Source organism: Python bivittatus, unplaced genomic scaffold, assembly GCF_059951505.1.
Source record: "Python bivittatus isolate LINGU-HERP-01145 unplaced genomic scaffold, Pbiv_v1 ctg000160_np1212, whole genome shotgun sequence".
Classification (NCBI taxonomy): Eukaryota; Metazoa; Chordata; class Lepidosauria; order Squamata; family Pythonidae; genus Python; species Python bivittatus.
In genome coordinates, this window is record NW_028277076.1 from 9328602 (window position 1) to 9356411 (window position 27810).

Here is a 27810-nt window from a genome sequence, read left to right on the forward strand (position 1 = left end):
CGTTTTCCTACTCAAGTTTGCTGGGCCATCTTGACTACCCCTGCATGAAGGTTTGGCAAATGAAACAAAGGGAAACAGGTTACAAAAGAGAAAGGTATTCACGCATGTTCAGAAGAAAGCAAGTTGAGCACCCCAGAAAAACCTGGCTGGGCCATCCCTGTGCATCGTGCGCGTAGCGAATGACCTTATGGGCTTTCTTAAATCCTATAACCTTGATCCTGATTCTTTAAATTCCATGCTGGAAAAAAAAAAGAGTTCAGATTCTTAGCTGCTAGTTCTTTGCAGTACTGGAAAAGAACTATTTCTGGTTTCCTAGATACCAGCACAACATACGAAGGCACCTGGGTTTCTGAGCATTAGAGTTTTCCCGTGCCAGGGCCGAGGACCCTGCGTTCTCCCCTTAGGAACTGCACCTTCTTCAGTTCAGTTCCCAGGCAGAACATAAAATCAATTAACCTCCCCAAAGACACATGTTATCACACTCAGCGGAGAGTTCTTTTGATGGAGTTTAATTATTTTTAAACCTACAGCCTACCTTCTGTCTCCAACAAGCAATGGTTTTCCTCCATAAAAGCAGGCCCCTTCAATTTTGTGTTTAGAGTGGATGGGTGTTAATAAACGACTCGGATCTCATTATAAATGACTATATATGGCCATCTGAATAAAAGCCCAGCTCTCTCCCTGATCAAGCCAGCACTCAAACTCCGAAGCAAATGTGCCACATTTGGGAACTGAGCAAAAATAGCCGTGATTTCCCCCCAGTTAGAAACACTTCCTGCCTCTGGGGGAGAAGAGAAACCATGAAAAATTCTTTACGGAGCACAGATAGGCATACAGACGAGGTTTCATGTCTGTCAGGGTGGGGAATTGAAACAGGCAACTTCTTTAAAGCCCGGAACAAAGACGGCGGAGGTCTTACCTTCTCTGTTTTGCAATGCTCCTTTTCACACGCGGTTCAACCCAGATTGTTAGGTCCTTAGAGGCGAGGAAATATGATCTGGAGAAGAGATTTGATGACATCAGGTTACAAAGAAAAGAATCTTGCCAGATTTCACCAATCAATGAAAAAACTCCAAACTGCCCTAATCTGGGCTGAAATAAAATGAAGAGACTCTTGCATTCAATTAAAATTGTACCAAGAAGTCTTCCCTCTGCCACAAAATACGAAAGGACACTGGATGGCCAGGAATCCTGGGAACTGTAGTCTGACTCATCTAGAGGGTACCAGGTTGGGGGACGAGTTGACCCAGAAGTGGCTTGAGGACTTCACAGAAGGGCCAAGATGAATTGCTCACCCAAAGTTCTAAATAACTATTAAGATTTTTTTTTTCTGCCAACACAGTTTTAGAACAGAATACAGATTTGATTCAGGTGGTTTGTAACTTTTTGTCTTTTAGAACATCAAACCAGTTGGATGGGGCAAAATATCTGCACGAATAAATAAATAAAAGGTAGGGAGCCTGGAATAGAAAAAAATCCAGAATTCTTCATGTTTTGGAAAATAATTCCTTTAGTTGCCCATCTGACTGAAAGCAAATTGGATTTTCTTTTTGGGGGGGTAGATGGGGGGGAATTGCCAGGTACATATCCATTCAAAAAACCCTGAGCCCTCCTGATAATAGAATCCTAGAGTCAGAAGGAACCTCAGAGGTCATCCAGTCCAACCCCTTGCACATTGCAGGATTCACGGCCCCATCCCTGCTAGAAGCCTCTCCAGCCTCTGTTTGAAAACCTCCTGTGAAGGGGAAGAAACTCCTCCATGCAGTAACCTCCTCCAGTGATTGACAGCTCTCGTGGGCAAGACCTTCCTAATTAGGACATATATTTTAGGATTTGCAAAAAACATGGACAATAACCGAGTTTGGAGAGATTAACTGCTTTGAAATTGAGCCCTGGTCGTTTGGTTAAAATTCTGTAAGGGGCATTACAGGGCACACTAGAGGAGGTGCCCACTGGTATGGCTGCATTTATTTCCACTCAATCTCCAATCTGCAGGCTCAAAAGATCAAAGTCTGTTTGGACCTTACCTAGAACAGCCAGGTTCTACAGACAGCACCTGGATTTGCACAACACACAGGGTGGAATTTGTTTGCCGAGGTTGCAGTTCCAGATGTGTGTCGGAAATCAGCTGTTGTTTCAGCATGGCGTGTGAACCAGGCCACTGTGCCAAGGCAAAACCTCGTTTGGGCGCAGCGCATGGTGTGAACACAAGCTATGGGGATTTGTTAACCCAAATGTTCTGGGCATGGCACACTGCCACTCTGGGCTCCACATCACGGTCCTTAATAAGCATTAGAAAACTTGAAAATGATGCCTGAATGCATTTTGCACACAATAATTCTGAGGGTTTCCACGTTGGCCCTTTCCAATTTGACTTTCTGGGGTATGAAAAGAAAGCCACGCAGACCCTGGCTTACAATCATTGTTCCTGATAAATGAGCAATGGCAAAGCGACATGATATAAATCTGCCTGAAAACAGGCTGAGAAACATATTTTGCAAATGATCTCACTGGAAACCTGGCAGGGCGCGAGATTTGCTTCAAAAAGGCAGAGCGAGATTGTCAAAAGACCTGTCACTTGGAAACGTAAGTGGGAAGAAAACAACACTGGGTGTATTCTGTTGAGCTGGGTGCCCAGGGGTGTTTCATTTGTGCATCGGAGAGACCGTTTGGTTTGTTAGCCAAACAGAAACTAAGCTAAACTACCAAGGTGAGGGTCTCAGATGCAACCGGAAAGTCGATGGAAAAGTTAAGCCCCCAATTCTCCTAAGCCTGCCTCTCTCTGCTGGCACTGAAAAAAAAATGCAGAGTTTAAGAGATGCCCCATTCTCTCTACAGCCATCAATGCTTATCGGGAGCAAAACAAGGCTGGTGAGAAGCGGGAACCGTTGCATATGGGAAACAGCTCATTCTTTAGTCGCCCATTTCCTAACCTTGATCTGCAAAACATATTTCGCAAATGATCTTCCTCCTTCTCCTATTCTGCAGAGTCAGCACCAGATCTGGCATGAGCCACCATAATGATGGTTCAGATCTTCCAAATTCTGCAGGATTCCCAGCTCCCAAAGAGGACAACTAATCTACAGCCGTTAACACTAAGATCAGGGAGGTGAACCGTGGGCCGAGTTAGAACAGTCAGTTAGGCAGAGAAATGTCTTAAAAGCTTCTCCATCCAACGACGTGCCACACAGCTGCCAGCGGTGCTTTTGACGGCCACCGATACGTATCTAGAGCTCTGGGCAAACATTCAGAGGTTATTTCCCCCACACACCTCGGTTTAGAAACAATATTCTTTTCTTTATTTGCTGAGAACTTGGGAAAAAAATCTCCCAGTCAAAATCAGAGAATGTAAGGGTTGGAAAGGAGGTCATGTAGCCAGGTAGTTAACCCCCCCCCCCCAATTAATCCTGCTATCTACTACTATTAATCTGAATTTTTCCAGCCACTGCACTTATCTGTAACCTGTGGGTGCTAATATGAATGAATAAACAAGTATGGATTGCTTGGATTAAAAAAAAAACAACAGGGTTTGAGTGTTATTTGGGTTCTTGGAGTCACCCTTAGCAAGGCTCTGTTTACCTTTCAGTTTCTGAGCCTTCAGAGAAACTAGAGGCATTTTTAATCTGACGATATTGGAAGTACTAAAAGGCACATTGGTTAACTTAAGAAATCCACTGAACTACATCAGCCATCCCTTACCGACGTGCGGCGGATATACTGACATCAACTCCTATAGTTGCCGTTTCATTTGGAACTGTGTAGTTTTCAAGAAATGAAATTCCAAAGGGGTAAAAGTAAATATCTGTTATCACCAAAAGAAAGAGATCTGTAGCACCTTAAAGGCTAACAAATAAATAAAGAAGTTATTTGTGGGCTAGAGTTCATTGCAACAGATGTTAGCCAATTTCAAGAGTTACAGAGGAAATGGGGCGGAAAATTTCGGTGGGAACAAAATCTGGATCAAACCATTTCTGCACAAAAGCAAGAAGAAAATTACAAGAAGCTACCCAACACTGTTTTTCTCGACATCAAAGATTCAGCACTGTGCTACTTCTTATGCGCATCCAGATGTCTTTTATATCTTTGAATGCAAAATATTAATCCTGGTGGAACTGAAAGAGTCATGCCCAGAAGCGGCATCACAGGAAAATATTTTGTCCAAGTTCTGGAATATCAATTCTACTCCAACCGGAAGGGAATAGCCATAAAATCCATTCTGTTTACCAAATCCAGCTTCAACTGCTCTTTAATATTTCAGTTAGCTGGGTAAAAGCTGTACCAGCTCATCAATTACCCAGGTCACAAGACAAACCGTTGGACAGTGGCCAGCGCATCAATTCGCTCAGCTTTGCAAAATGCCTTCTGAAAAAGGAGGGAATGTGCAAGTAAGTATTCCAATTAACGAAGCAGTGTGTAACGGACACGTCATTTTTAAGTGCTTCTGTACTTTGCCGCTGCTGCAGAGACGCTCACGTACCAAAGTTTGGAGCGTGCTCTTGTTACAGGTCTCCTCCGCGAGAGCAGCCCGAGCCATTTGAGCAAAATCCTCGGGGACAGCAAATGCATTTTTAACCACAGCATGTTCAGGAGCACACTCACACCCTAGGAGATGCAGCCACCTGACCCAAAGCCAAAGATGTCCCCCCGTCCTCTGACTGACACACTCACACACGCAGGCATGAGAGGCAAAGGAGCGCATTTTTGATACGCGGGAGGATGCAGTAAGGTTGCACTCTGACCACCGTGTTCCCTTCCAACTGTCTGATGTGGCTCCTCTTAAAAGGAAAACAGGGTGGCTCTTGCTTCAAAGCCCAAATTAGCTGCAGTTGCCAAAAAAAAGTCTGGCCGTAGAGAAAGGGAGAACACGATCACATTTAGCAGAAACCTAGGATCACAGAACGACACCCTGCTCAAGGCCGTGTACGCAGGGGATTCTTTTTGCTTTATGCCCACTGGGGTGAGAAGGGATTGGGATTTGGGGGCAAAATGTGATATGGAGTCCGAGAGGGTGGCATGTGGTGCAGTTGGGAATACCTGAAAAAACATACAAGCCTGCTCCTGAAATTGCCCACAGCTATGGTGCTATGTGCATGCACCAAATATTTATTTTTATATATTTATTTAACAAATTTATACTTGTTACATTCCAATCTCTGTACAGCCCTACTCTCCTGAAAAACAACCCTGTGAGGTAGACTGGGCTGAAGGAGACTGACTGGTCCAAGACCACCCAGGGGGCTCCCACAGCTGAGGGTGGATTGAACCCGGGTTTCCCTGCTCCAAGTCCAACAACTTAACCACAAGTAGTCATTGTTTAGTGACCACAACTGGGCCCAGCAACTCGACCATTAAGCAAAGCTGATGGTAAGTGAAACCGTGACTGTGCTTACGATCTTATTTCAGCTTTCACTGGCTTTACAGACCTGCAACGATCACAAATGCAAGGATTAGTTGTAAAGTTACTTTTTCATCACTGTTGTAACTGAGAACAGTCGTTAAATGAAGCAGTCCCTAAACAAGGACTACCAGTACTGCATTACACTTCTGCTTTTACCTATGAAACCAGATCAAGACTAAAAAACCTGAATTTACAACATCACATTAAAACTTAATGTGAGTTGCTAGGTTTTATATTGGATGAAACCATCGATGCGATTTGAAACCACAGCTGCAGGGTGAATCAGGGTTAAACAAAGCGTGTTTAGCACAGGGTCAGAAATGCGGAAATGAAAAATAATTCCTCACATTTCTAATAAAAATAATTTGGGAGCTGCACAAATATGGTCTCCAATCCCCATTACTACTAAGCTCTTGTGGTTGAGAAATTATGGTAGTTGTTGTCTAAGACATCTGGAGAACACCAGAGTTTTTTGGGGAGGAGGCTGAGTGCCGAAGAATTGATGCCTTTGAACTGTGGTGCTGGAGAAGACTCTTGAGAGTCCCCTGGACTGCTAGGAGGTCAAACCAGTCAATCTTAAAGGAAATCAACCCTGACTGCTCATTGGAAGGATTGATACTGAAGCTCAAGCTCAGATACTTTGGTCACCTAATGCGAAGAGAGATCTCTTTGGAGAAGACCCTGATGCTGGGAAAGATGGAAGGCAGAAGGAGAAGAGAACGGCAGAGGATGAGATGGTTAGAGAGCATCACCGAAGCAATGAGCATGAAACTGAGCCAACAATGGAGGACAGGAAGGCCTGGCGCGATACGGTTCATGGGGTCACAAAGAGTCGGACACGACTTAACGACTGAACAACAACCACCTAAAAAAGACCCAGTGCCAACCAACTGCCCTGTTCATGTTCCAGACTTAACACTCCAGGGGCCCCATTGCTCCTTGGCCAAACCAGGTTTCCCCAAGTGAGAAAAACGATCACAGGCCTCTCTGCATAATTCTTGAAGCATCTTACCAAAAGCAGAGTGAAACATGAGCAAATGTGCCATTTTGATAGATGCACCTATTCTGCCCTTCCTTGCCAAGGGAAAAAAAGGTATCTCCATACTAAGAAACGGCTCCACGCTTGGTTCAGCCCTCCGTGTGCCGCACTGTCTCAGCACTGGAAGGCTGGCAGAGGGAAAAAAACTTATTCACCAGGTCTGCAAGGAAGCGTGCTCTCCTAACAACGATGTGTTATCTTAACAGCAGCATTCAAAACCGAACTGAAGAGACAGAATCTTTCCTTTAACCAAGAGAGGAGGGGGGTGGGGTGGGGTGGGGGAAGGAATGGGGTGGGGGTGGGGAAGACGAGAGAAAAAAGAGGAAGTAGAGATATGTCTCCCCTGTTTGGGGAGAACAGGCACAACAAAATAGCTTTTATCCTGGCTTGTGAAGACCAACAATACAATGAGGCCTTTCAGGAAAGGAACTCCCAAGGGGCTGGGGAGGGGGGTGGATGGCTGGGGGAAAAGTTGAACTCCCCAGACAAAAGAGGAGGAGGAGGAGGAGGAAGAAAAGGAACAAGAAGATAGGAAGTCACTTATTTCTTTAATCCTTTCTCAGGTGAGGAGGAGGAGGAGGAGGAGGAAAGAAGAGGAAAGGAGAGGACTTATGCTTTTCACCCAAGGGAATTGCGGCAAGGGAGGAAGTCTGGGTGGATGGAAAAGAGTTAGTTGCCCAGCACAAAGGTGTGTCGCGATGGGGTGCCAGTTTCAAGCACGGTGGATAGGGAAAGGGGGCAGTTTTCTGACTTCAAGAGCCCCCCACACCCCATCTTTCCCAGTTCACGCGGGGGAGAAGGTTGGCTGGCGAGGAGGGGCACTGAACTTCAGAACGGGAAAAGCAAAGCCTTTTGCTCCGCGCCTGGACAAGCTTTTCTTGAGAGCAAAGAAAAGATCCGGCGAAGCAAAAGGGGGCAAACGGGGCAGGCAACAAGGCCACCCCTGCGAGGTCGCCCCAGCAGAGGGACGGGTCTTTCCGCCGCTGGGAACTAATTCCAGCGGCTTGCAACTCTGGGGTCCCCCAGAGCCCGGGGAAGGGCTGGAGGGGGGAAATTGCCCTCCAAGGGGGGGGGCGGGGAAGCCCCTGCGGGGTTCAGTGCAGCGCAGCTCCCCTCACCCTGGGGCCCAGCTTTCCAATCCACTGGCCAGGCAGGGAATGATGGGAGTCGGGGCCCCGGCGGCCAGAGGCGTGCAAGGGACAGCCGCGGCGCCCGGGGGGGCGATGGGAGCGGCAGTCCCAGCATCTGGAGGGGCGCCAGGCCACGCAGCTGGGGAGGCAGCCCGGCGCCCGCAGGGACCCCGACGGGGGAGCGGAGCAGCCGGCGAAGGGGTCTCCGAGCGCCCCCTCCCCGGCTCGCGCTGCGGGAATCGCGGGCGGCTGCGCTTACCGGCGCCGGGCACGGGCGGGCGGTCCCGGGGAGCGGCCGGCCGTCCTTCCCTTCCTCCTCCCAGCTGGCGGCAGGAAGTGATTCCTGCGGCCGGGAGGGGACGGCCGAGCCTGGGGGGCGAGGCGGGGCGGAGCCGGGCGCCCCCTCCTCCCTGCGCCGGGACTACAAAGCCCGTCCTTCCCAGCCAAGCCGGCCGTGCGTGCCATCAACCAAAAGCCGCATCCTGTTCTGCCCGGGGGGCTTCGCGAGGGGGAGGGGGCCTAACCACCCCGCAGCCGCTGACCCGGGTCAGGGAAAGGCCGAGCGGCTGCGTTCGCACGACGCGCCGAAGGGGGGCGGGGGGGGCGTTCCAGCCGCGCGCGCCGTGCGAGCCCGCCCGCGGGGTCTGCTTCCAGTGGAGCGGAGGCTGCGGACCCAGCACCGTCCGAACTCTGCGACCGTGTGAATGCTGAGTGAAAAAAACTGGGTTCTTTCCCCGGCGCTCTTCTTTGTTCCCAGCAGTGTACAATGAGTGCCCCCCCCCCCACTGGCACCTCTGTTTGCCCAGAGAGCCAAGGAGGCGCAACAGGAGCCCCGTTCCCAGGTGGCAGAAGAGTAAAAGCTTCCAGAGCTGCATTCACACAATGCCTGGTTAGTGGTGATCTGGCTTGTTTCACGGGCACAGCACAGATCCAACCGTTGGGTTGGCTTAGCGTCCTGGGTTTGTTAACCCAAAAGAAGTGGGGGGAGCAGTTTGGGGGACCCCAGCCGAGATGACCTCTCCACTGCTACTGCTGCTGCTGCTGCTTTGCGGTCTGTGGTTTAAGCAAAGTGGGGCTCCATCTGCGGAAAGAGTCCCGCGGGCGCAATCCAAGGCTGCCCGCTTAGCCCAGCTGCCAACCCCAGAAGCAGGAGCAGGGTTCCATCTTCGCCCTTGTAGCAGGTGCAGCTGGTAGAGAGCCAAGTGCCAACTGGGGGTGCATTCACAAGAGCACGGGTAGCAGGAAATAATTGTTCCTCTCTATTCTGCCCTGGTCACATCCCACTTGGAGTCCCGTGTCCAGTTCTGGGCCCCATAGGTCAAAAACATCAGGGACAAATTGGAAGAAGGCCAGAGAGGGTGGAGGGTCTGGACACCAAATCCAAGAGGAATGTTCAAAAGATCAGGATGTGCTTAGCCTACAGCAAAGGCAACTTCAGGGGAGAGATGTTGATTGACGGATTACATGCCTTCAAGTCAGTGTCAACTCTTAGTGACCCCACCAATAGATTTTCTCCAAGAGGATCTGTCCCAACCTGGTCCTTCAGGTCTTCCAACCGTGCCCCTATCGCCACTGTAACTGAGACATCCACCTTGCTGCTGGTGTCCTCATCTTTTTCTTCTCATTAACTGATTATATGCCATCAAGTCAGTGTTGATTCTTAGTAATCTCATAGATTTTTTTCAGGAGGATCTGTTCGTAACCTGGTCCTTCAAGCCTTCCAACCGTACACCCATCGCCACTGTAACTGAGTCCATCCCCCTGGCTGCTGGCCGTCCTCTTCTTCCCTTTCCTTCCATCTTTCCCAGCATCAGAGCCTTCTCCAGAGACCTGGGTCTTCATATAGTGTCCAAAGTAGGATAATTTGAGCCTGGTCATTTCTGCCTCAAGTGAGAACTCTGGGTTGATTTGTTTGATAATCCATTTGTTTTCCGGCTGGGAGACATGCTAGCCATCTGCAAATATCTGAAGGCATTACATAGAAGAGGGAGTAAGCGTCTTCTCTATTGCTCCAAGAAAGCTGGACAAGCACCAAGGAAGGACATTCAGGCTAGACATCGGGAGGAACTTCCTGACTACATGAGAAGTCAGCCGGCGGAACAGGCTGCCACACGAAGTGGTGAATTCTTCTTTTCCTTCAAACAGACATCATCTGCCTGAGATGCTTTAGTGGATCCTGCACTGAGTAAGGAATTGGGCTAGGGGGCCACTAAGGGCCCTTCCAACTCTATGAGCCTATGAAATATCTCAGCTTGGAACTGGCACCATTCAGAATGACACAGGATCTTTTAAAAGACCAGCGCTAACTACAGTCATTGGGTTCCTACAAGGCTGCCTGGGGAATTCTGGGAGTTGAAGTCCACACCTCTGAAAGCTGCCAAGGTTGAGCAACACTGGTTTAGACAGTCACCTCTTGAATTTGGATGCCTGCCCAGAGCAGCGGGTGGGCTCGCTAGTCCCTTCCAGCTTTCTCTACTTCTATTATTCATCACTGCTTAATTAACTGAATGTAATTGTTAGATTTTTTTTTTAAGAATACATTTTAAGTCCATACCCCAAGAAGGTTCAGATGGAAGGGGCAAACTGCTTCGTGGTAATCAACCACAACACTGTCCCATGGATTGGGATGGCCAGACTAAGCAGACTTTTTCACCCCAAAACAAAAAATCAGATTTTTTTTTTTCTATCAGGCTGAGTTTTCTTGTGACCTCGTCTTCATTCTTCTGTTCAAATTGGTGACATTACGGTAACTCTAGAAGCATGTTTGTAACGATTGCGGAGCAAAATCTAGTTGTGATTATTCTTCGGTGTTGTAAATAATCTTAAAACAATGGTGGAAGGAACAGAGAACAGCGCACTGGGCAGGTTTAGTCATATTTGGACATGTTTAAACATGTGCCTGGAGAGTCCTTTCTCAGTCTGGTGCCAAGCTCACAGTGTAAACAGTTTAAGCATATGCGGCCTGTATTCAAGTTAAATATTAGACTGTTAAAGTGTTGTGCTTATCTACACACCGTTATCACGCCACAAAACTCTACATCATCCTATTCCTGTCTGCTACGTGTGTGGTGAGTTCACATGCACATCTCAGAAACAAAACTTCAACCCACTTGTCAAAAAAAATGCCATGAACTTTACTTTGGTTATAAAACAGGTGACCAAGATACGAAACGGGGCTCTCGGACTTGTTGTGCAACACGAGTTAGGCTTCTAATGGGGTGGTTAAAGGGTGCATGCCATGTGCTGTTTGGCATTCCTGTGGTTGGAGGGAGCCAAAGACCATTCACCAGACTGTTGTTTCTGGCTAACAGTGCAACAGGGATCACACTGTGAGATAACCCTGGTTTACCATCTGCAAATGAGGCCAGTCCCACGTAGTAAGGGTTGCCTGTATCAAAGCCTCCAGGAAACAGGACATTTAGTGACCATGAATCTAGTGGTGATGATGGTGATGCGCAGCAGAAAAAGGAAAGCATTAATGCTCAACCAAAAGTTCAAGTTCCCTGTTCTTCAAATGAGCCACATTTGTTGACATGAGGGCATCTGGATGATCTGGTTCAGGATTTAAAGTTGTCTAAATCTTCTCTGCCATGATACTGAAGTTTGTTGTTTTCATAGCTGCCATGATGAATTTAACAAATTCTTCACCCAAGAAGACGGACTGGTGTTCTGTAAAGGTGTTTGTTTGGAGGCTCCTGGCCATGAAGAAAATGTTAGAGAGGTGTTTCACTGACTCCTCGGATGTTAGCTTGAAAGCTGTCCTTCTGAATGGAAATAAATTATCCACTAGGAAAAATATAAATGGAATATCTGTGAAGATCTGAAGGTCACTTGAACTTCTGCTAGGCCTGCAGCTTGGATACACAAAATACTGTTGGGTTTTGTATGAGTGGGACAGTGGGAACAGGAAAAACCATTACATTTAGAAAGGATGGCCAAAACGTAAGTCATTGGTTCCAAGAAAAAATAATGTGGTCAGCAGTCAGCCCTTAGAAGGTTTTCCTTCCCCTTTGCACATCCAACTTGGACTTATGAAGAACCTTAAAGTGATGGATCAAACAAGGATTAATGTACTTGAGGAATAAATTTCCCAGGATTAGGGATGCTCCGATTAAGGAAGGTATTTTTGGAGATCCTCAGAAGAGAGAATTGATAACTATGACAAACTGGATGAAGTGAAGTTGAAAAAGCTGCAGGGCAATCCCTCAAAAGCAAAATCTGCAAAAATTCTGGGGGAAATTATCGCAAAATAGGGAGTGATCTCCTCAAGTCGTACCAAGCTATGAGAGATAACTTGTCATTGGAAGTTCATGTTTTGGACTTTTTCTCTGACAAGCTTGGCACCATCAGTGGCGATCACAAGTTGACCAGGACATTTTAAATGTGGAAAAGTGTACCAATGCAAGTGGGGTCCCAGGATGCTGGCTGCGTATGGCTGGATTCTTAGGAGAGATGCTCCTGAGATGAAATTCAGCAGAAAATCAATCACCACTGCTTTTTAGGTAACACTTCAATGCCTTTAATTAACTTGTAAGTATAGACTATTATAAAGGTAAAGTGGTGTGTCACTCCAAAACCTTGCTGATAGAGAAATTCTGAAAACGTATTCGAAATCAGCTTAAAGAAATACGGTAAGATTAACCAGATTTTAACACACACAATTTTTTGTTGTTGCTGTTGTTCCCCAGTGTATCTCTTGAGCCATTGGTTTATTTGGGGGCTGTAATTTTTTTTCCATTTCTTAGGGGCTGGGCCTCAACTGCCATTTGTGGGGATTGTACATTCAATAGATGAATATATTTGGGTCAATGAATGCAAAACTCATCGGTCCCACACTGTCCCCAGACCTTGCTTCCTACATAACAATCAGAAAGAATGTGTCCTCTTCCCACAGGGCTAACACTACAGTTCTCAAAGTTTTTCCTCCCAGAAAAATGGCAGAAAAATAGACCACCAGTTTCTGGCAACGGTTTGAGAAGCCTAAAGTTTCAGGAGCACACCTCATGGTCCTGAGACCATCAGGTTGCCCTGATTTTATAACCATGGCTCACTGAATAAGCCACATTTGGATGACATCATACATTATAAACCCGAACCAAAGAAACGGCTAACAGAGATATAATAAATAGTGAGGCTAACACAGATTTTAATCTGAAATATTTATCTCCCACTTTTTAGTTCCAAGATATCCAGTATGTTATGACAATATTTAAAAATAGGGGGTTAAACCTAGCACTATTCTTTTGCTGCAATGGACTAATTTGTCTACTTCTCTAGAAGTTCTTAACTAGGCAAAGAAAGTGAAAACGCTGTCTTTCCCGAGGTTTACAGTGTATACCTTTACATTTGCAATCTCCAAAAAAAAAAAAAAAAAATCATTTGATGCTTCAAAACAGCCCAGGGCTTTAGAAATTTAATTAACACCTTGCATTAGTGTGGAATCAAAATAAATGGGCTGCAAGGTAACATGTTTTGAAAGATTTTACATTTACATAGGTAGGAAAGGATGCCCTAAATTCACAGAGGCGTCACCAGGATGCGACGCTCCAATCACATATTCATTTTGCACCTTGGGGTCATCTTTGGTTGCACCCAGCCCAACTGGCTTATCATTCTGGACTTCTCTTTGCTCTCTGGGGCCCAAGATTAATTATTCCGTGCCTCCTCCAACTCTGCTATCCCAAATTCTCTTTAACCCTCTGCCCCCTTCCAATGTATACCTACGTTCCCTGCCGGGCCCCATTAAATGCGATATAAACAATGGGAAAAGGCATCCTGATAAAGACTCCTGAGTGAACAAGACATTATTGGAAAATATGTACAGTGCATGAACTTAAATTTTGCATGTGTACGAAGCAGGGGTGAGTGGCCTGCAGGATGACAGGGCTCCCAGATCCCTTCCTGCAGCTTTGCGAATCGAAGTCAAGAGGGTGACCAGAGTGGCGCAGTTAAAGCTCCTTCTGTATTTTATATATAAAAGTGACAAACAAACAGACAAATAAGTGTTAAAAGCAGGCATGGCTTCAAAAGCACCATTGTGGCCAGCCTCTTGACTTTTTTTTAACCATACCCTGTGGGCACCCCTGCCCTGATGTCTGTCCCACTGATATTCAGTAGAGGATCACCATGCAATGGCAAGGCCATTTTTGGCAAGAAACTAAATTACAGGTAGTCCCCAGGTTAAGAACACCTGGTTTACAAACGACCCACAGTTCAGAACAGAGCATACTGTAGCAAAATTCGAGTTAAATACACCATGATTCAAGTTAAATACACCAAGATTCGAGTTCATTACATAACACTACTTACACTGTTCCGGCTTACATACAAATTCGACTTAAGGACAGACCTTGGGAACGGAACTTGTTCTTAAACTGGGGACTACCTATATACAGGTGTGTTCAGCCTCTGCAACTTACAACATATTTTCTTAAAAAGGAGAGAAAGATGCCCCCCCTCCATTGTCTTCAGTGGCCACGCAGAAGATTCCTTTCGCTCCCGAGTGCCAACATCACTGGAAAAAGTATGAATAAAATTAAAAACGAGAGGTCACAATCCAGGATAAAGATGACCTTGCATGAGAGCCCCAAGGCATGAGGCTCAGCAAAAGTAGCTGTAAGAAAGGTTGCGCTGACCACATCTATTACGATTTTTCCAGCTTAAAGAGAAACCCAGCACATTTCCTTCTGCGATTCATTTGCTTAAAACAACTTGCAGGCTTTCCCCTTTCCAGATCGCATGAGGCTGCCACATTGAGGATCATCCAGAAAGGAATGAAAAGTAAACTATTTAAATGCACCATCGTGCATTTATAGACAAATCTATATTTGGGATACTAGTCCTGTTCTGGTCACAGCACCTCAAAAAAAAAAATGGTAGAACTGGAAAATAAGAAAAAGGAAAGAACCGTATTCCATGAATGCTGAGATCTACCTTCTCCAACCTGGTGCCCAGCAGGGGTGTTGAATCAACTCCCATAATGCACAGCCAATACATCTCCCTCAGCTCAGCTCATCTGGAAAACTAAACAGGGGAAGATTAGGGCCTGCAGGACATTTTCCCACAACACAAAGTTAAACTCTGGATTTTACTGTATTCTCAAAAGATGTAGGAAAGGATAGCTGGATGGCGTTGAACCAAGTTTGCTCTACTAAGGCTGACATACAGCTGTGAGCTATGCTGGGCTCAGATGTCACACAAGGACAAAACAGGGTTTCCCACCGGGATTTATAAACCCTGGCTTGTAGCACAGCAAGTTCTGTGAACCCAGCCAATTGTGGGTTACTTAACAAACCCCAGCTTAGCGTAGTCCAGGGATGACCAGTGGTGCATCGGGTACCACTGCAAGAAACAGATAGGTAGACCAGCCTTCCCTGGCCTAGAAACCACCAGATGTGTGGACTTCAGTTCCCAGAATCCCCAGCAATGGCTAAATGCTTGTGAAAGAACTTTGGGAGTTGAAGTCCAGAGGTTAGCTTTCAGCCCCCAGAATTCTCAGCCCTAACAATGCTAGCTGGGGAATTCTGGGAAGTGAAGTTTATATATCTGAAGAGACCCCAGCCTACTCCTTTCCCTTTTAGGCTCTTTTCTCAGCTGGGTTGCCCCAGAGAACCCACTTTTCTTCCCCAGGTTTGCAGAAAGCAGAATGTGAGTCTTTGTTTTGCGTGCCTTCCTCACTAGCACCATCACCTTGTCCACAGAAGGCTCCTCCAAATGCCAAAAGATAAGTCGACTTGGACCCTCCTCCGTGCAAATTACCCCCCCCCCCCCACGATCAATTTGGCTGGCAGTTTCTTTTTCTCTTTAATAGGATGCTTGATTACCGCTAAAGTGACATCACTGCTGGCAGAGCAATTGATTTTCCCCTCCCCGCTCATGAATATTCACCAAGCATTTCAACCAGGAGAAACATTAATATTCCAAGAAGGAAGGATGAAATGTACACTCCAGTTTAATGAATGATTGTAGATATGGATCTGATTGATGACATGACAAGAAATATTTCAAAAGGCATCCATATTTCAAGTCCGAAGCTATTATTAGAAGCAAGAAGAAAAAGGCTGCAACAGTCTTACTGAAAAGAACAGTGAAATTAAGGGGGATATGGAAATACCTGGATATATTTAGATGGAGTAGAAAGCCAGAAGCTACTTTAAGGAAGGAAGACCAAAATGTTTGCAGAATTAGGACGGTTCTGCTCTCAGAAATCGATCTCTGTGCTAATTCTGAAGAAACAAGTTTCCCTAGTCATTAAATGACATTTATCATGTTCCCCCGCCCACCCCAAATCTATATTATGCTCTTGTGGCTATGCCAATGAAACCAATTTACCACAGAATAACAGAAACACAGACTATATGAACTGGAAGGGACTTCTGAGGTCATCTAATACACCCCTGCTCAAAGCAAAAACCCACTAAGTCCCCAGGGAGGGGGAGTCCACCCCTGAACCCCAATCTTTGTGGCTCCAGAGGTTTCAGCGCTCTCATTTGTTCAAGGATTGCAGGATGCTTTGAAGGGGAATCATCACCATTAAAAGAAATGGAGGTGTTCCTTTAGGTCCCCTTCTTTGGGAGGAGGGCGAGGATTAACAACCCCAAATGACCTCATGCTTGGGCATCATACGGCCCCAACGGAGACACAGACACCCATTGAGGAAACTGCTTTGTCCTGCTGCCCTTCAAAAACATGGAGATGACAAATCCCTATCTGTGGAGTTCCTGATGCTCCCTGAGCTTGGTTGTTTGTTTTCAGATGTTTCATTACCCAACTAGATAAGATCATCAGTGTAAGGAAGTGTGAGGTTTGCTGCTTGTTTATACATAGTAGCTATATGAAGCTACTGATGATGTTACCTAGTTGGGTAATGAAACGTCTGCAAGCAAATCACCAAGCTCAGAGAGCACCAAGGACTCCACAGTTCAACCATGAGCTACAGACAATTCTCTTCTGTTGAAATCCCCATCTTCTTGTCAATGTGTTGCAACACACATATTTTGTAAGCTGCTTTTGAACAATTACTTTTGGAAGGGATAAGAGGAAAACAGTTTCTACAATGCATGTGGTGCCAATTTATGAGCAACACAAGGAAATGCAGCAACCACATAGATGGAATACTATGAATCAAACACTTCTAACCAATGGTGAACTTCCCTGAGGAAGAGGTACTCCTTCAAAATGCATTGGGATTTTGGTGTAATAAAGAACCATATTTTTCCCCACAATTTTTGCCTTTATTTTACATCTTAGCCCGTACTTTTCTCAACCAATTGCTTGTTGGATCAAGATCAAGAGAAGTCTATTCTGTGTTGGCCAGACCACTCCTAGAATAATGCATCCAGTTTAGGGCAGTACAGTTGAGGAAGGATGTTGACAAACTGGAGCATGTCTAGGGGAGACCAACCAAGAAGGTGAGAGTCCTGGAAGGAAAACTTATGAGGAACACTTGGAGATGTTAGGCTTGAGTAATTTTGGCCTGGAGAAGACTGTAAGGAAGTATGATTGCTGTCTTCGAGTATCTGAAGGAATGTCATGTAGAAGAATGGTTTGCCGTCATTCCAGAAGACTGGGAAAGAGACAAGAGGACTGAATTATAAGGAAGCAGATTTTGGTTGGAGACCAGGAAGACATTTCTAAGGATACAAGCTGTTCAACAATGGAAGCCCCTGCCTCAAGAGGTGGTGGACTCTCTTTGCCTGACATGTTTCAACAGAGGGTGGATGGCCATCTCTCAGGGACAGTGCAGTGGTGGATTTCTGCTCTGGGCAGGGGGTTGGACTGGATGATCTCCTGGGTCCCTTCCAACCTGACCTTCTGTGATTCTATGACTCAGATTAAACACAGGATCCATTCTGGATGTTGAAATGACCAAAAATATGTTCATATCTAAGTGCCAAATCCATATACTCCCTTAACAGCAATACTTCCCTGGATTCTTTCTTAAAATAAATCCGACTGGATTATCGCCAGGTAAAATTTCCAAGTCAAAGTTCACACTGATACGGAAGAACGAATATGTTGACATTATTAATAGTTTCCTAGCTTGATAACGTTAGACTGTTTAGAAAGTTCCCTTAGCCATTCAGGTTTGTGCATTCTGAATTGTTTAACTTTTTGAATGGCAGACCACCCCCTCTCCCCACAGATCAACAAAGGAACGGCTTTGCTTTTTCAGATGGGTCCGAAAGATTTAGTTTATTTATTTTAAAGCAGAGACAACTGTGGCCAGGACCAATCCTATACATATTTCACTACAGATATGAAGAAGCTGCAATTCCTTTCCTTCACTGATCAGTCTTCCTCACATGACACTGCTCCCACCCTGATTTCTTTTCCCCCACTTATTTTTTTCTCATTACATCAGGAACTGGCATTATTTTGATGGCAGGAGGTACACTTCATTTCTGGCAGGAGGGCGGAAAGCTGCAATGGTGGGGCACTAATTCAAAGTAGGGGGAGTCACGTCAAACCCCAATGTTGGGATTTTGGGGATGAGTTCAATTAAACCTATTTTAGGGTGTAGCTGCATGCTATCTTTTACAGGTAGTCTGTATGGACAAATGAAGATGGCATGGATCATGCAAAATAAAAAATGCTATAATTCAGCATCTCCTATTAGGCCATACGGACTCTAGTGCCCTCCTAAAACGGGATTCCCAGAATTCCTAGTCAGATGCAGTCTGAGCACATCTGGAGGGGCCAATCTGAGACAATGTTCCTTACCTGACCCTGTTTGCAACTTAAAGAAAAAAAAAAGCAATAAAATAATTGATTTCTGATTTAGGGGAGAAACAAATTGGATGGGGAGTGACTCTCACCCTACCACAAAAGTGTCAAGTTCAAACTCCCAGGATTTCCAGATGTGGCTGGGACAGAACCTTGAAGTTACTTCTAGAGAGTTTTAGCTGGAGATTCAACACCTCCCACGACTCAGTACAATCCCCAACCCCCAAAGCTTTCAACAGTTGCTGCCAAATTGTAAGGGTCAGTATAAGAGAAGGGGAATTTTAGTTCAAGCCCAATGTCTTTCCTGCCCAAACGCTTCTCCCCCACCCCCAGCACACCACTGAAAGCCCAAGCATGTCCTTTGCGCCCCCCCTTCCCCAAATGCAGGGTCCTCTTGTTAGAGATGGATCTGTCCATGTGCAACTCTGATATAAGGCTGTTTTCTGTGTTTCTATATTCACCCATTATCCAGAAGAACAGAGGCTGAAATCTTAGTATAGGTAGCCCTCACTTAACGAATACAATTGGGATCAGAATTTAGGTCGCTAAGCGATGTGGTCATTAAGTGAATGATCACATGACCAGACCCGATCTTACGACCTTTTTTGCAGTGGTCATTAAGTGAATCATGTGGTTCCCCATTGCTTTTGCTTGCTGGGAAGGTGGTAAATAGCAATCACATGACTGGGATGCTACAACTATCATAAGTGCAAGCTGGTTGCCAAGTGCCCAGATCATAATCATGTGACTGCGGGGGGGGTGTGCTGTCATGTTTGTAACTTTGGGCACAGGTTGTAAGTAACTTCTTTAGCGCTGTCATAACTTTGAATGGTCACTAAATGAATGGTCATTAAATGAGGACTACCTGTATCAGAGAGAGAGAGCCCCAGATTCAATCTCTACCTGAGAAACTCCAGATGAAGTTGGAAAAGTCCTTGCTCAAAACTGAGGAGAGATCCTCAAATCAATGGCTGCACAGCACATTCAACCAGGCCAGTTAAAGCCTTAGCAGATGCATTCGTATAACCAGCAATGCTGATTTGTTGCTTGGCGGCTTAGGGGGTGACCCCAGCCTGTTGGTTAGATGATGACTTCAAGTAGTGTGCAAACTGGATTAATTGACCACATGAAGGGCATTGAGCAGACTCAGCCAATGTAGCCCAGTCTTTCCCAGCTTGGGGACGTATAATTATATAGGACAAAGATTTGTATAATGCTCAATCCCAAGGCTAATAGCAATGGAACACAAAAGCCATAAACCTCAACACTTTCCTCCAGGCTTTGATAGATAGTCCATAAAATCCTTAACTTAAAAAAACCTACAAACCCAATAACTCAGCAGAATAAAAGGCAGCCCAGCATCGAGGCCCAAACTCCTGGTGAGTACGATCCACGAGCATCTTCTCGGCATCTAAGGGGGCTACACAGAAGCTGTGTTCCATGAACTGCAATGCAAGGTTTTATGCTCCAGGAACTCAAACTGCGGATTTTTGATATTCTTTTCAACAGATTCTCCACCCCAAATCTCCTGTCAACAGGACAGAACTACAACAGGGTCGTTTATCATTCTAAAACACCACAAAGCCGCCAGGTTTTGGAGTCATTCTTGCAAACCTGCTCCAAAAATGCTTTGGGATCCCCACTTGAGTTGGTTTTGAGGTTACTTTTATTTTTTAAAAAGGCAGCTAAACCTGCTATGGGAGAACCAGCTTCCTGTGTTCCGGAGGGAGGGGAGAAGAACCGCACTGAAATGGCACAGGGTTTAGTGGGATCCCAGGAAGAAAATAAAATACTAGGAAAACAAAACTACATCATTAACTCAGTGCAGCCAGAATGAAAAGAGCACAAAGTTTTACAGCCGCCTCGGCTTTCCCTGGCAACCAACCGTCCAGATAAACATTTATTTAAAAAGTGCAAGGCAGAAGAGAGTGGAAAATTATAGGCCTGCAGGGCTGAAGGCTGGGGGTGGGGGGTGGGTGGGGAGGCAGTGTCGAGATTGATATGAAATCCCATCTCCTGCCCTGTGTCTGCAAGAGATAATGGTCCAAGCATCAAGCTACGCCTGATGTCCAGCTTCCACAAACAGGCAACATTAACTGGGCCAGGAACAAAGAGCTTGTATCAAACCCCCAACATCTGGCCCAAATCCAAGGAGCTAAACAATAATCCCCAGCCGCCTTGGCCACAAGCTGCAGCAAATGCTGAACAAACACACCGAGCCAGTGTCAGCCCCCTCCTGCTCCCACAGGCCACGTGCTCCCGGGGACGGGAGATCACCAAGGTCACCCAAGCATCAGGACTCAACCACAGCGGAGCCCAGATTCTGACAGGCGACACAGGACGCTCCCTCGGCCCTGCCTCCTTAGCTAATGGCAGCAAAGGTCCCTGCTTGGGGCTGCTCGGATCAGGCCCCCCAACGCAGTGGACGGGGAAAGGGGGAGGGAGAGCACTTCATTCTGCACCGGCGCGATCCTTCCAAGCCGGCTAGAGCACACCTCTCCCCCGCGATTAAGGAGGAATTGGGCTGCATCAACCCACCTGGAAAAATAAAATAAAAAAGGAATAAAAAGGGAAGAAGCTGGTGGTGAGGCACACTTTTTCAGAAAAAGAGAACTGGACCTCGGTCAGTTTGCAGATGCGCCATGGCAGGCGTGCCGAAAAGGGACAGGCAGCCCCTCCGCTGCCCTTCCTTAATTTCAAATCCTCTTGGATATAACTGCACTGTGGCTATCAGCATTAACATGAATTATGGTGCAGCTTGAGCACAGAAGGGGAGGGTGCGAGGAGGAGTGAGGGAAAGAAAACTCTGGGATGACCGCAGTCGGCTGGAATCCAAGGAGAGGGCTGAGTACTACGCGGTGCCATTTTCCGCCCCTGGCTTGCAAGGGCTGGTCACCCCTTCCTCAAATTCCAGAGGTGTCCCCCAGCCCTAAATCTTGGCAGGCTCCTGAGGTGCACTGCCCTAAATTTGCACCCCAGCCCAGCCCAGCCCAATATAGCTGTGCTAGCCCACAATGGGCATGGAAAGAAGGAACACCGTTACAGTCTAATAAAGAGAATGCCTCCCTATTAATTTGGGGAAGAGAAAGCTGTTCTGCAACAGTCACACAAATAACTGCATGGCAGTTTTAAGGGAATCGGAGAACGAAAACGTGCGAGGCCCCCCAGAGTCCTTTAGGTGAGATGGGTGGCCATACAAAACAAATCTAATCAAATCAAATCAAAAAGATTCTTCTTCCCACTTAGATCCTGCCCATCAGTGATAGAAATTACTTGGCTGAACAAAATACAGCAAAACTTAGTTTTTGTTTCTACGCTTGTTGCCATAACCCCAAATAAAAGCCTCAAGGATTCAACCTATCCAAAGCTGCAGACCATCTCAACGATGAATTTTAACACAAACTCCATGATACTGATGCAGCCATATGCCAGCTTCCAAGCTACACAGGACTCTTCCACTCTGGAGGAAAAGATTCCCTTTAACTTGCCTAAGATTCCAGCAGCAGATTCCTTTTCCCTATGCGTGGGACGGAAACACACAAAACTGTAAAGCCAAACAGACGCACGTTCGGGGGGGTGGCAAAATTCCCTCTGGCCAGCAAGCTATGTTTGAACTTACAGAACAAAAGCATTTTAAAACAGCTTTGTGAAATAGCCACCTTGCTTTCTATTCCCCATCTCATCAAAATCCAGACAGGAGCTGGGATAATATCATGTAAACTCCATTAAAGGCTGCTAGATAAAGTTCCTCTATTTTAAAGTTACACCTCTGACTAGTAAACATATTTATTATACTGTGCCAACCTGTGGTGCCAATATTTTTGTTGCAAAAAGGCTACCAGACAAATCTTTAAAAGATAAAACCAAAATCTGAAATCTGTTTAACTGATAGGGGTAACAATGAGGTTACCTTTGAGCATGTACTGAGTTCCTTCAATTTTCCCCTTAAGGAAAGAAACTCCATACGTGCTCCAAGACGACTTCATAGGTCTTGGGGAATTCTGGCTAGCTTCTAATCCAGTATTTTTCAACCTCAGCTACTTTAAGATGTGAGGACTTCAACTCCCAGAATTCCCCAGCCAGCATGCTGGCTGGGGAATTCTGGGAATTGAGGTCCATACATCTTAAAGTAGCTGAGGTTGAGAAACACTGCTCTAATCTTATAAAATTAATTTCAGCCCCAACTTTCATTTTGGAATGACCAGCCCGCAAAGGGACATGTCATTTTTACACCTCTGAATTCTTCCAAGAGATCCAGCCACTGAAGCCTAAAACTCACCTTGTGGTGCATGCCTGTGATTCAGTCACATTCTCCTCCTGTTGGGGTTTGACATGTTTCCTGGAAGGGCTCTTTCCGGAGGCTTTCAAAGCTGACTTATTTGCTACTTTCTCCTCTAACAAGGACTAAAGGGAGCGTTTTCCCTTGATCTAAGCAGGGGACGCTGCTGTAGGAACTGCGGGGAAAATGTTAGTGAAAAGAAACTAAGCCTGCCTTTTCTTTAAGGCAGCTTCTCTAACCCGATGCCCTTCTGATATGTCGTCAGACTCTTAATCCCACCATTTCATGTCACACACCTCTCCTTCCTTCCTCCAACGGGGATTCACTTTGGGAAGGGCGATTCTCATCCAGACCGGAGTCCAAACGGGAAAACCTGGTCAGCTTTCTGCCTCCCCCTCCCTTTCTGCACCCCCAATTACTTTCAAGGAACAAGACAGGAGGAGGACAGCCTCAAGATCCCCCTCGCCACCCCTCCCTCGGCCCCTGGTGGAAACAAGGAGCCAGGCTTCTCACGCAGCATGATGTGTTTATTCTGCATACAAGCAAAGCCTGTGATTGCACCCAGCAGAGGGTTGCTGCATAGCGGCAACGCTGCTGCGTTATGCAGACCTGGGACGCTCAATGTCGCGGCTCAGCAAGCAGACGGAGGCTGGCGCACGGGGTCTGCCGTTCCAGGCCGACCCCTGCGCGGGAGCGCCATACAGACTTTTCCTTTTGCTGCAGCTGGGGCGAACCGATGAATTAAACTAGCAGAAGCCATCCGTACGCAGGCGGGCTTGTCTCTGTGGTAAAGAAGGAGGCTTTAATCTCAGCCAGGTTGCCGAATGAGGGAAGAGCAAGTGGGACAAACCACGCAAGGGCAATGCAGATACAGGCAGAAGGAAGCTGCATTTGATCCCCCCTCCCCTTCCAGAAGCAGGGGAGGGAGGGAGGGAGATTTTAGAAAAGATCGCATGATGGTAAGATCCCCTAAGTCTCTTCCTCTGTTGCCCCTAGAGAGAGACCCTACTCCCCTCCACTGTTTCAAGGAAGTTGAAACAAGACTTCCCTTTCTTTGTTTCTCGCTGGCCCTCAGGGGATTCTCTGCTGGACTGGATTCTCTGCTCAGGCAGAGGCTATGCATATGCAAAAACGGTTTCTGTTAAACAACACAGCAATGAAGGAGGCATATTGGAATGCCCCAAGGGCTACCCAGACATTGTTATTTTGCCTGTGGGACAAGCCAGGACCAGAGTGATGCTGCAGATGGGCTGAACGCAAGAGATGCTGGCCTATTAAAGTCCGCCTGAAGGCGACGTTTGCTCAACACACTAAGCTAGGCTCAGGGTTGGGTCATCTGTAATTCAGCCTGGTGCGGGATCTCAGTCATTGCCTCAGCATCCCATTAAGCCACAATATGCTTTGTTGGCACACAGCAGGTTCTACGAACCCAACCACCCTGCTTTATTGACCCAGGTTGAAGGATAAGTGTGTTGTGTGAACACAGCCATTAAATTCTTGGCAAAAATGAGACCTGGACGTCCTGATTCAAAGCTTGATCATTCTCCCCCATATTACCCCAGTTCCAGCATCCTTCAGTCTTAACACATAAACAATTGCAACTTTCAAAAGCTTGCACATGTGAGAACATGGGCCCATCTCAGGAAGAAAGACAGACTAAGACAACAGCAGCTGAAAAACCCCTTTTATCCATTTTTACTACTTCTTATTAACAAGGGATCAGCCCACAATCTTCAGTCTGAAGTGCACAAGGGGAACATAAGGGCAGCACAACCCCCACAAGACATGAATACGCATGAGAAGGGCAGCACCCATCTCTCCTTCTAACGGTCAACTTACAGGCTGCTTGTCAGCAACTCTGAAGTCAAACAAGGCCACTGAAGAACAAGTTAAAATTATTACTAGGCTTTTCTTTTTCTTTTTTCTTTTTTGGTGGAGCGGGGAGAGAGATTCCTAAAAACACATTAGACGAACAAAAATATTCCAGATATACCTAAAAACACATTAGATGAACAAAGACGATCAACCAAACGAGAACTCAGGAGATCATTTCCAAACACTGAGTACCGGAAGGGAAGGGGAAGGGAGAGGGAACAATGCAGGATCCATAAGAGGGTTCAGTGGCCAGCAAACTGTTCTCCTGTTGAGAGGGGGGCATATACTGTAACATTTGGTGCCAGTCTTCCTGAGACCCATCAGTGTCCACTGACGTTGTTTACAAGGTGATCAGAACGAAACTGACTCTCTCTCCAAGCCACCTCAATCATAAGCAAGCCTTGGGACGTGGACCTATGGTGGCTGGAGAGAGATGACGGGGCAAGAGCAGAGGGAAGTCACAGGTGGATCTGACCCCCAGGTTAAGGTCACCCCAGCGCCTTGGCCTCCATGCCTTCGCTGCCTTTATTTACATATCGACAAAAACCATGAAGCACCAGCCCAGGCCTCCCACCAGCAGCATGGTGACATGAATGGCATAGATGAGCAGTTCGTTAACCAGGCTAAAGTCCACCCGTCTCCTTCCCAACAGGAGCAGGATAATAGAGAGTTTGTATTGGAAGCGGAGAAAGAACCGGATGCTGAGATACTGGATGCAAAACAAGACCGCCAGCGCCGCCCAGAGGACGGAGGTAAACAGGCTGCAGCTGAAGTACAGCAAGAAACGGATCACCCCGTACATCCAGCGGGACTTCAGGTAGATATCAAAGTTGTTGTACTTGGTTCGCACCAAGGGGGTGGTCCGGACCGGCCCGCAGGCCGAGTGCAGGCATGTCGTGTGGGGGCCGTGGAAAGAACGAACCCGCCGCGGGATAGGAATGATAGGCATCGGGCAACCCAAGTTTTTACAGGATTGGAGAGCCAGGCTGGCAGGGGATGGCCCCGACCACGTCCAGGAAGATGGGGGGGAAGGCCAGCGAGCCAGGAGGGTGAACACGGCCTTGACTTGCCAAGACGGAAGCTGCCTGCAGGAAGGAACAGAAGGAGAGCCAGGTTGAGAAAAAGGGAGAAAAGGCCAGCTGCTCTGCCTGGCTCCGAGCTGGGTCTGGGTTGCCTGGCTACCTATGGACTCCCTGGGCACCTACCCTGGCAATCGGGTGCGTGAGGAAATGAATCTGAATTCATTTCTTTCCTGGGATTTGGAAGGTCACAGTGGCTGCAAGAGGTTAAAGTATGTCCCGATTGCAACAGAGGCCTCGGCTCCCAGTCACAGGAACCGGCCGGAGGAAAATAAACTAAGAGGAAAGGTTACAGAATTCTTTAAAGTCAGGAAAAGGACGACCGAAGCCCTACGTAGGCGCTGGTTTAGCATCGCAGACTAAGTCACCAATTGGCGGGAGTTCCAAACTGGCAGAGGTTTGGGAATGCTGCTCAACGTTTCAAATACACACACACACACACTCCAACGTAAAGAGAAAATAACAGAATGTCAATGAATTGTGTCACGTTGATAACAAAGTAGGCAGTTGGACGGGAGAAAATTAAGACATAGAAAAAGAAATGAGCTATTGGAAGGAAGAGATGGGAGCGCAAGGTGGCGGGGAGGGTGGCCTCTTGCTTTCTAACAGGTTCTGCACTCACCCACTGTCAGCCCTTCCAGGTAGTCCAGACATGAAGCATCAACCATGGGTACTAACACTACCTTTATTGCCAGGTTACAGTAACAGAATCTTGCCAGTCTGAAAGCATTTCTCCCCTCCTTTCCTTTTACTCTCCAGAAAACTAGGGAGGGTCCCTTCTGAGACACTTCCCACGGCCCTATTCCTTCTTTGGGCTGAGATACCTTTTGCATGACGGTTGTTTAACCTGTGGCTCTTCCTCCTGCCTCCTAAAGTCATTCCACCCACCTAACATATTTCCACAGAATGCTTTCTACTTGCCTTTAGGACAGCAGCCTACAATTTTAGCTTTGTAGCTTCTGCGTCAACGTCAAGCGGTGGCGAGGTACAATCGCATCATGATACTCACTTGCATGGACAGGCCACCACAGTGGTGCTGCGAAGGAGGCACCCCAGGGAGAGTTTGAACCAAGCCCCCAGCTGAGATGGTGCCCCATTCAGGCCCACCCATCCCTCAGACCCAGGAAGAAAACAGGACCCCCTCCATGGCCAGGGGGGGCCAAGCCTGAATCTCGGCCACCGCTGATCTCACACCGGGAAGATGTCTGTCAGAGTCTAGCGCTCAGTTTACATGACTCAGGCTCGCCCAGGAGACCCAGAGGGCGAGGGGGGAGGCGGAATCCCACACTGGCACGCCAACTCGAGGGCAGCCCCGGGCAAACCGGGCAAGATACATTTTGGGGAGGAAAGGGACAGTGCCGGCCTTGATTTGGGCTGTCCGTGTGGCGTGGGAGGAAGCGCCTTCTCTGCGGGTCGGTCCCGCGCCCGAAGTCCTGGGGGGGCTCAAAAAACTGAGGGCTTCTTGACGGCTTTTTCCAAAGAGAAACGTGTGCGGGGGGAGGGACGCGCAGGAAAGGCTCCAAATAGCCCGGCTGGGGCCCTCCCAAAGCTCCTGCCGGGCGGCAGCGGAGGATGGGACTGCAGTCCGACCAGCCTGCGCAGCTGGCCGCTTCCTACGGGAAGAGCGTCGGGAGACCAAGCCAAGCCAGGGGCGGGCTCGGGAGAGCGCCCCGAGAGAAGGGGAGAGGCCGGGCTAGGCCCGCTTGCTCGGGCCGGCCTACCTCGCGGGGCTGTTGGACGGGGTAGCGCCGGGGAAGGGCCTCCGCAGGGCGCGGCCAAGCCCGCCCGGAGGGCCCCGGGGACGGCGGCGGACTCACCGGGCGGCGGCGGAGGCGGCGGCGGGCCATGGCGGCGGGCGGGACCGGGCGCTGGCAGCGGCGGCGCGGCGACCCACCTTCCTTCGGGCCGGCGCCGGAGCGGCCCGCGCGCGCCGATGGCGTCATCACCGGGCGCCGCCTCCCCGGAGAAGAGCGCGCCGGGAAGCCGTCGCCTAGCAACGGAGGCGCAGGCGCGGGCGCGGCCCTTCCCGCGCTTCGGCCCGTCTGTTCTTGGACTCCATCTCCCATCATCCACCTGCCCGGGCCCTCTGATCGGCGTCGGTGGGAGGGGGAGTGAGGGCCACATAGTAGGATATTGTTAGAGCGCATATTTGCTACAGCATATTAAGAGCGCATATTCACTAGAGCATATTAAGAGTGCATATTCACTAGAGCACCCTATAAAACGCCGGCGGTTGAGTTCCAAGAGGATGTGGGTCGCGCAGCAAATGAAAGGGAAGCAGAAGG

At 47.6% G+C, this 27810-nt stretch overlaps 2 protein-coding genes across 9 annotated transcripts in view; both read right to left on the reverse strand.

Moving 5' to 3' along the window:
* The window catches only part of NACC2 (NACC family member 2), a 93894-nt gene extending 66418 nt beyond the window's left edge, over nucleotides 1-27476 (reverse strand). For 3 of the 7 annotated variants that reach the window (XM_088147167.1, XM_088147165.1, XM_088147161.1), the window contains exons 1-2: nucleotides 27343-27476; nucleotides 920-997 (exon numbers count right to left, since the gene is read on the reverse strand). The gene's annotated coding sequence lies outside the window, so the exon portion shown is untranslated. Of the gene's footprint in view, nucleotides 1-919; nucleotides 998-7826; nucleotides 8060-27342 lie in introns of those variants that run through there. The other 4 variants (XM_088147164.1, XM_088147166.1, XM_088147159.1 and 1 more) reach the window with 2 other exon arrangements.
* Nucleotides 24242-27480, reverse strand: TMEM250 (transmembrane protein 250). 2 transcript variants are annotated; one of them, XM_088147169.1, is made up of 2 exons: nucleotides 27343-27480; nucleotides 24242-25531 (listed from the first exon to the last, which is right to left on the reverse strand). In XM_088147169.1, exon 2 carries the CDS (start codon nucleotides 25393-25395, stop codon nucleotides 24976-24978), a length of 420 nt encoding a protein of 139 aa, XP_088003295.1. In that variant the 5' UTR covers nucleotides 25396-25531; nucleotides 27343-27480; the 3' UTR covers nucleotides 24242-24975. The 2 variants fall into 2 exon arrangements, with proteins under 2 accessions (XP_088003295.1, XP_088003296.1); XM_088147170.1 differs by having other exon boundaries at nucleotides 27247-27347.
* Nucleotides 27481-27810: the final 330 nt, after the last annotated feature.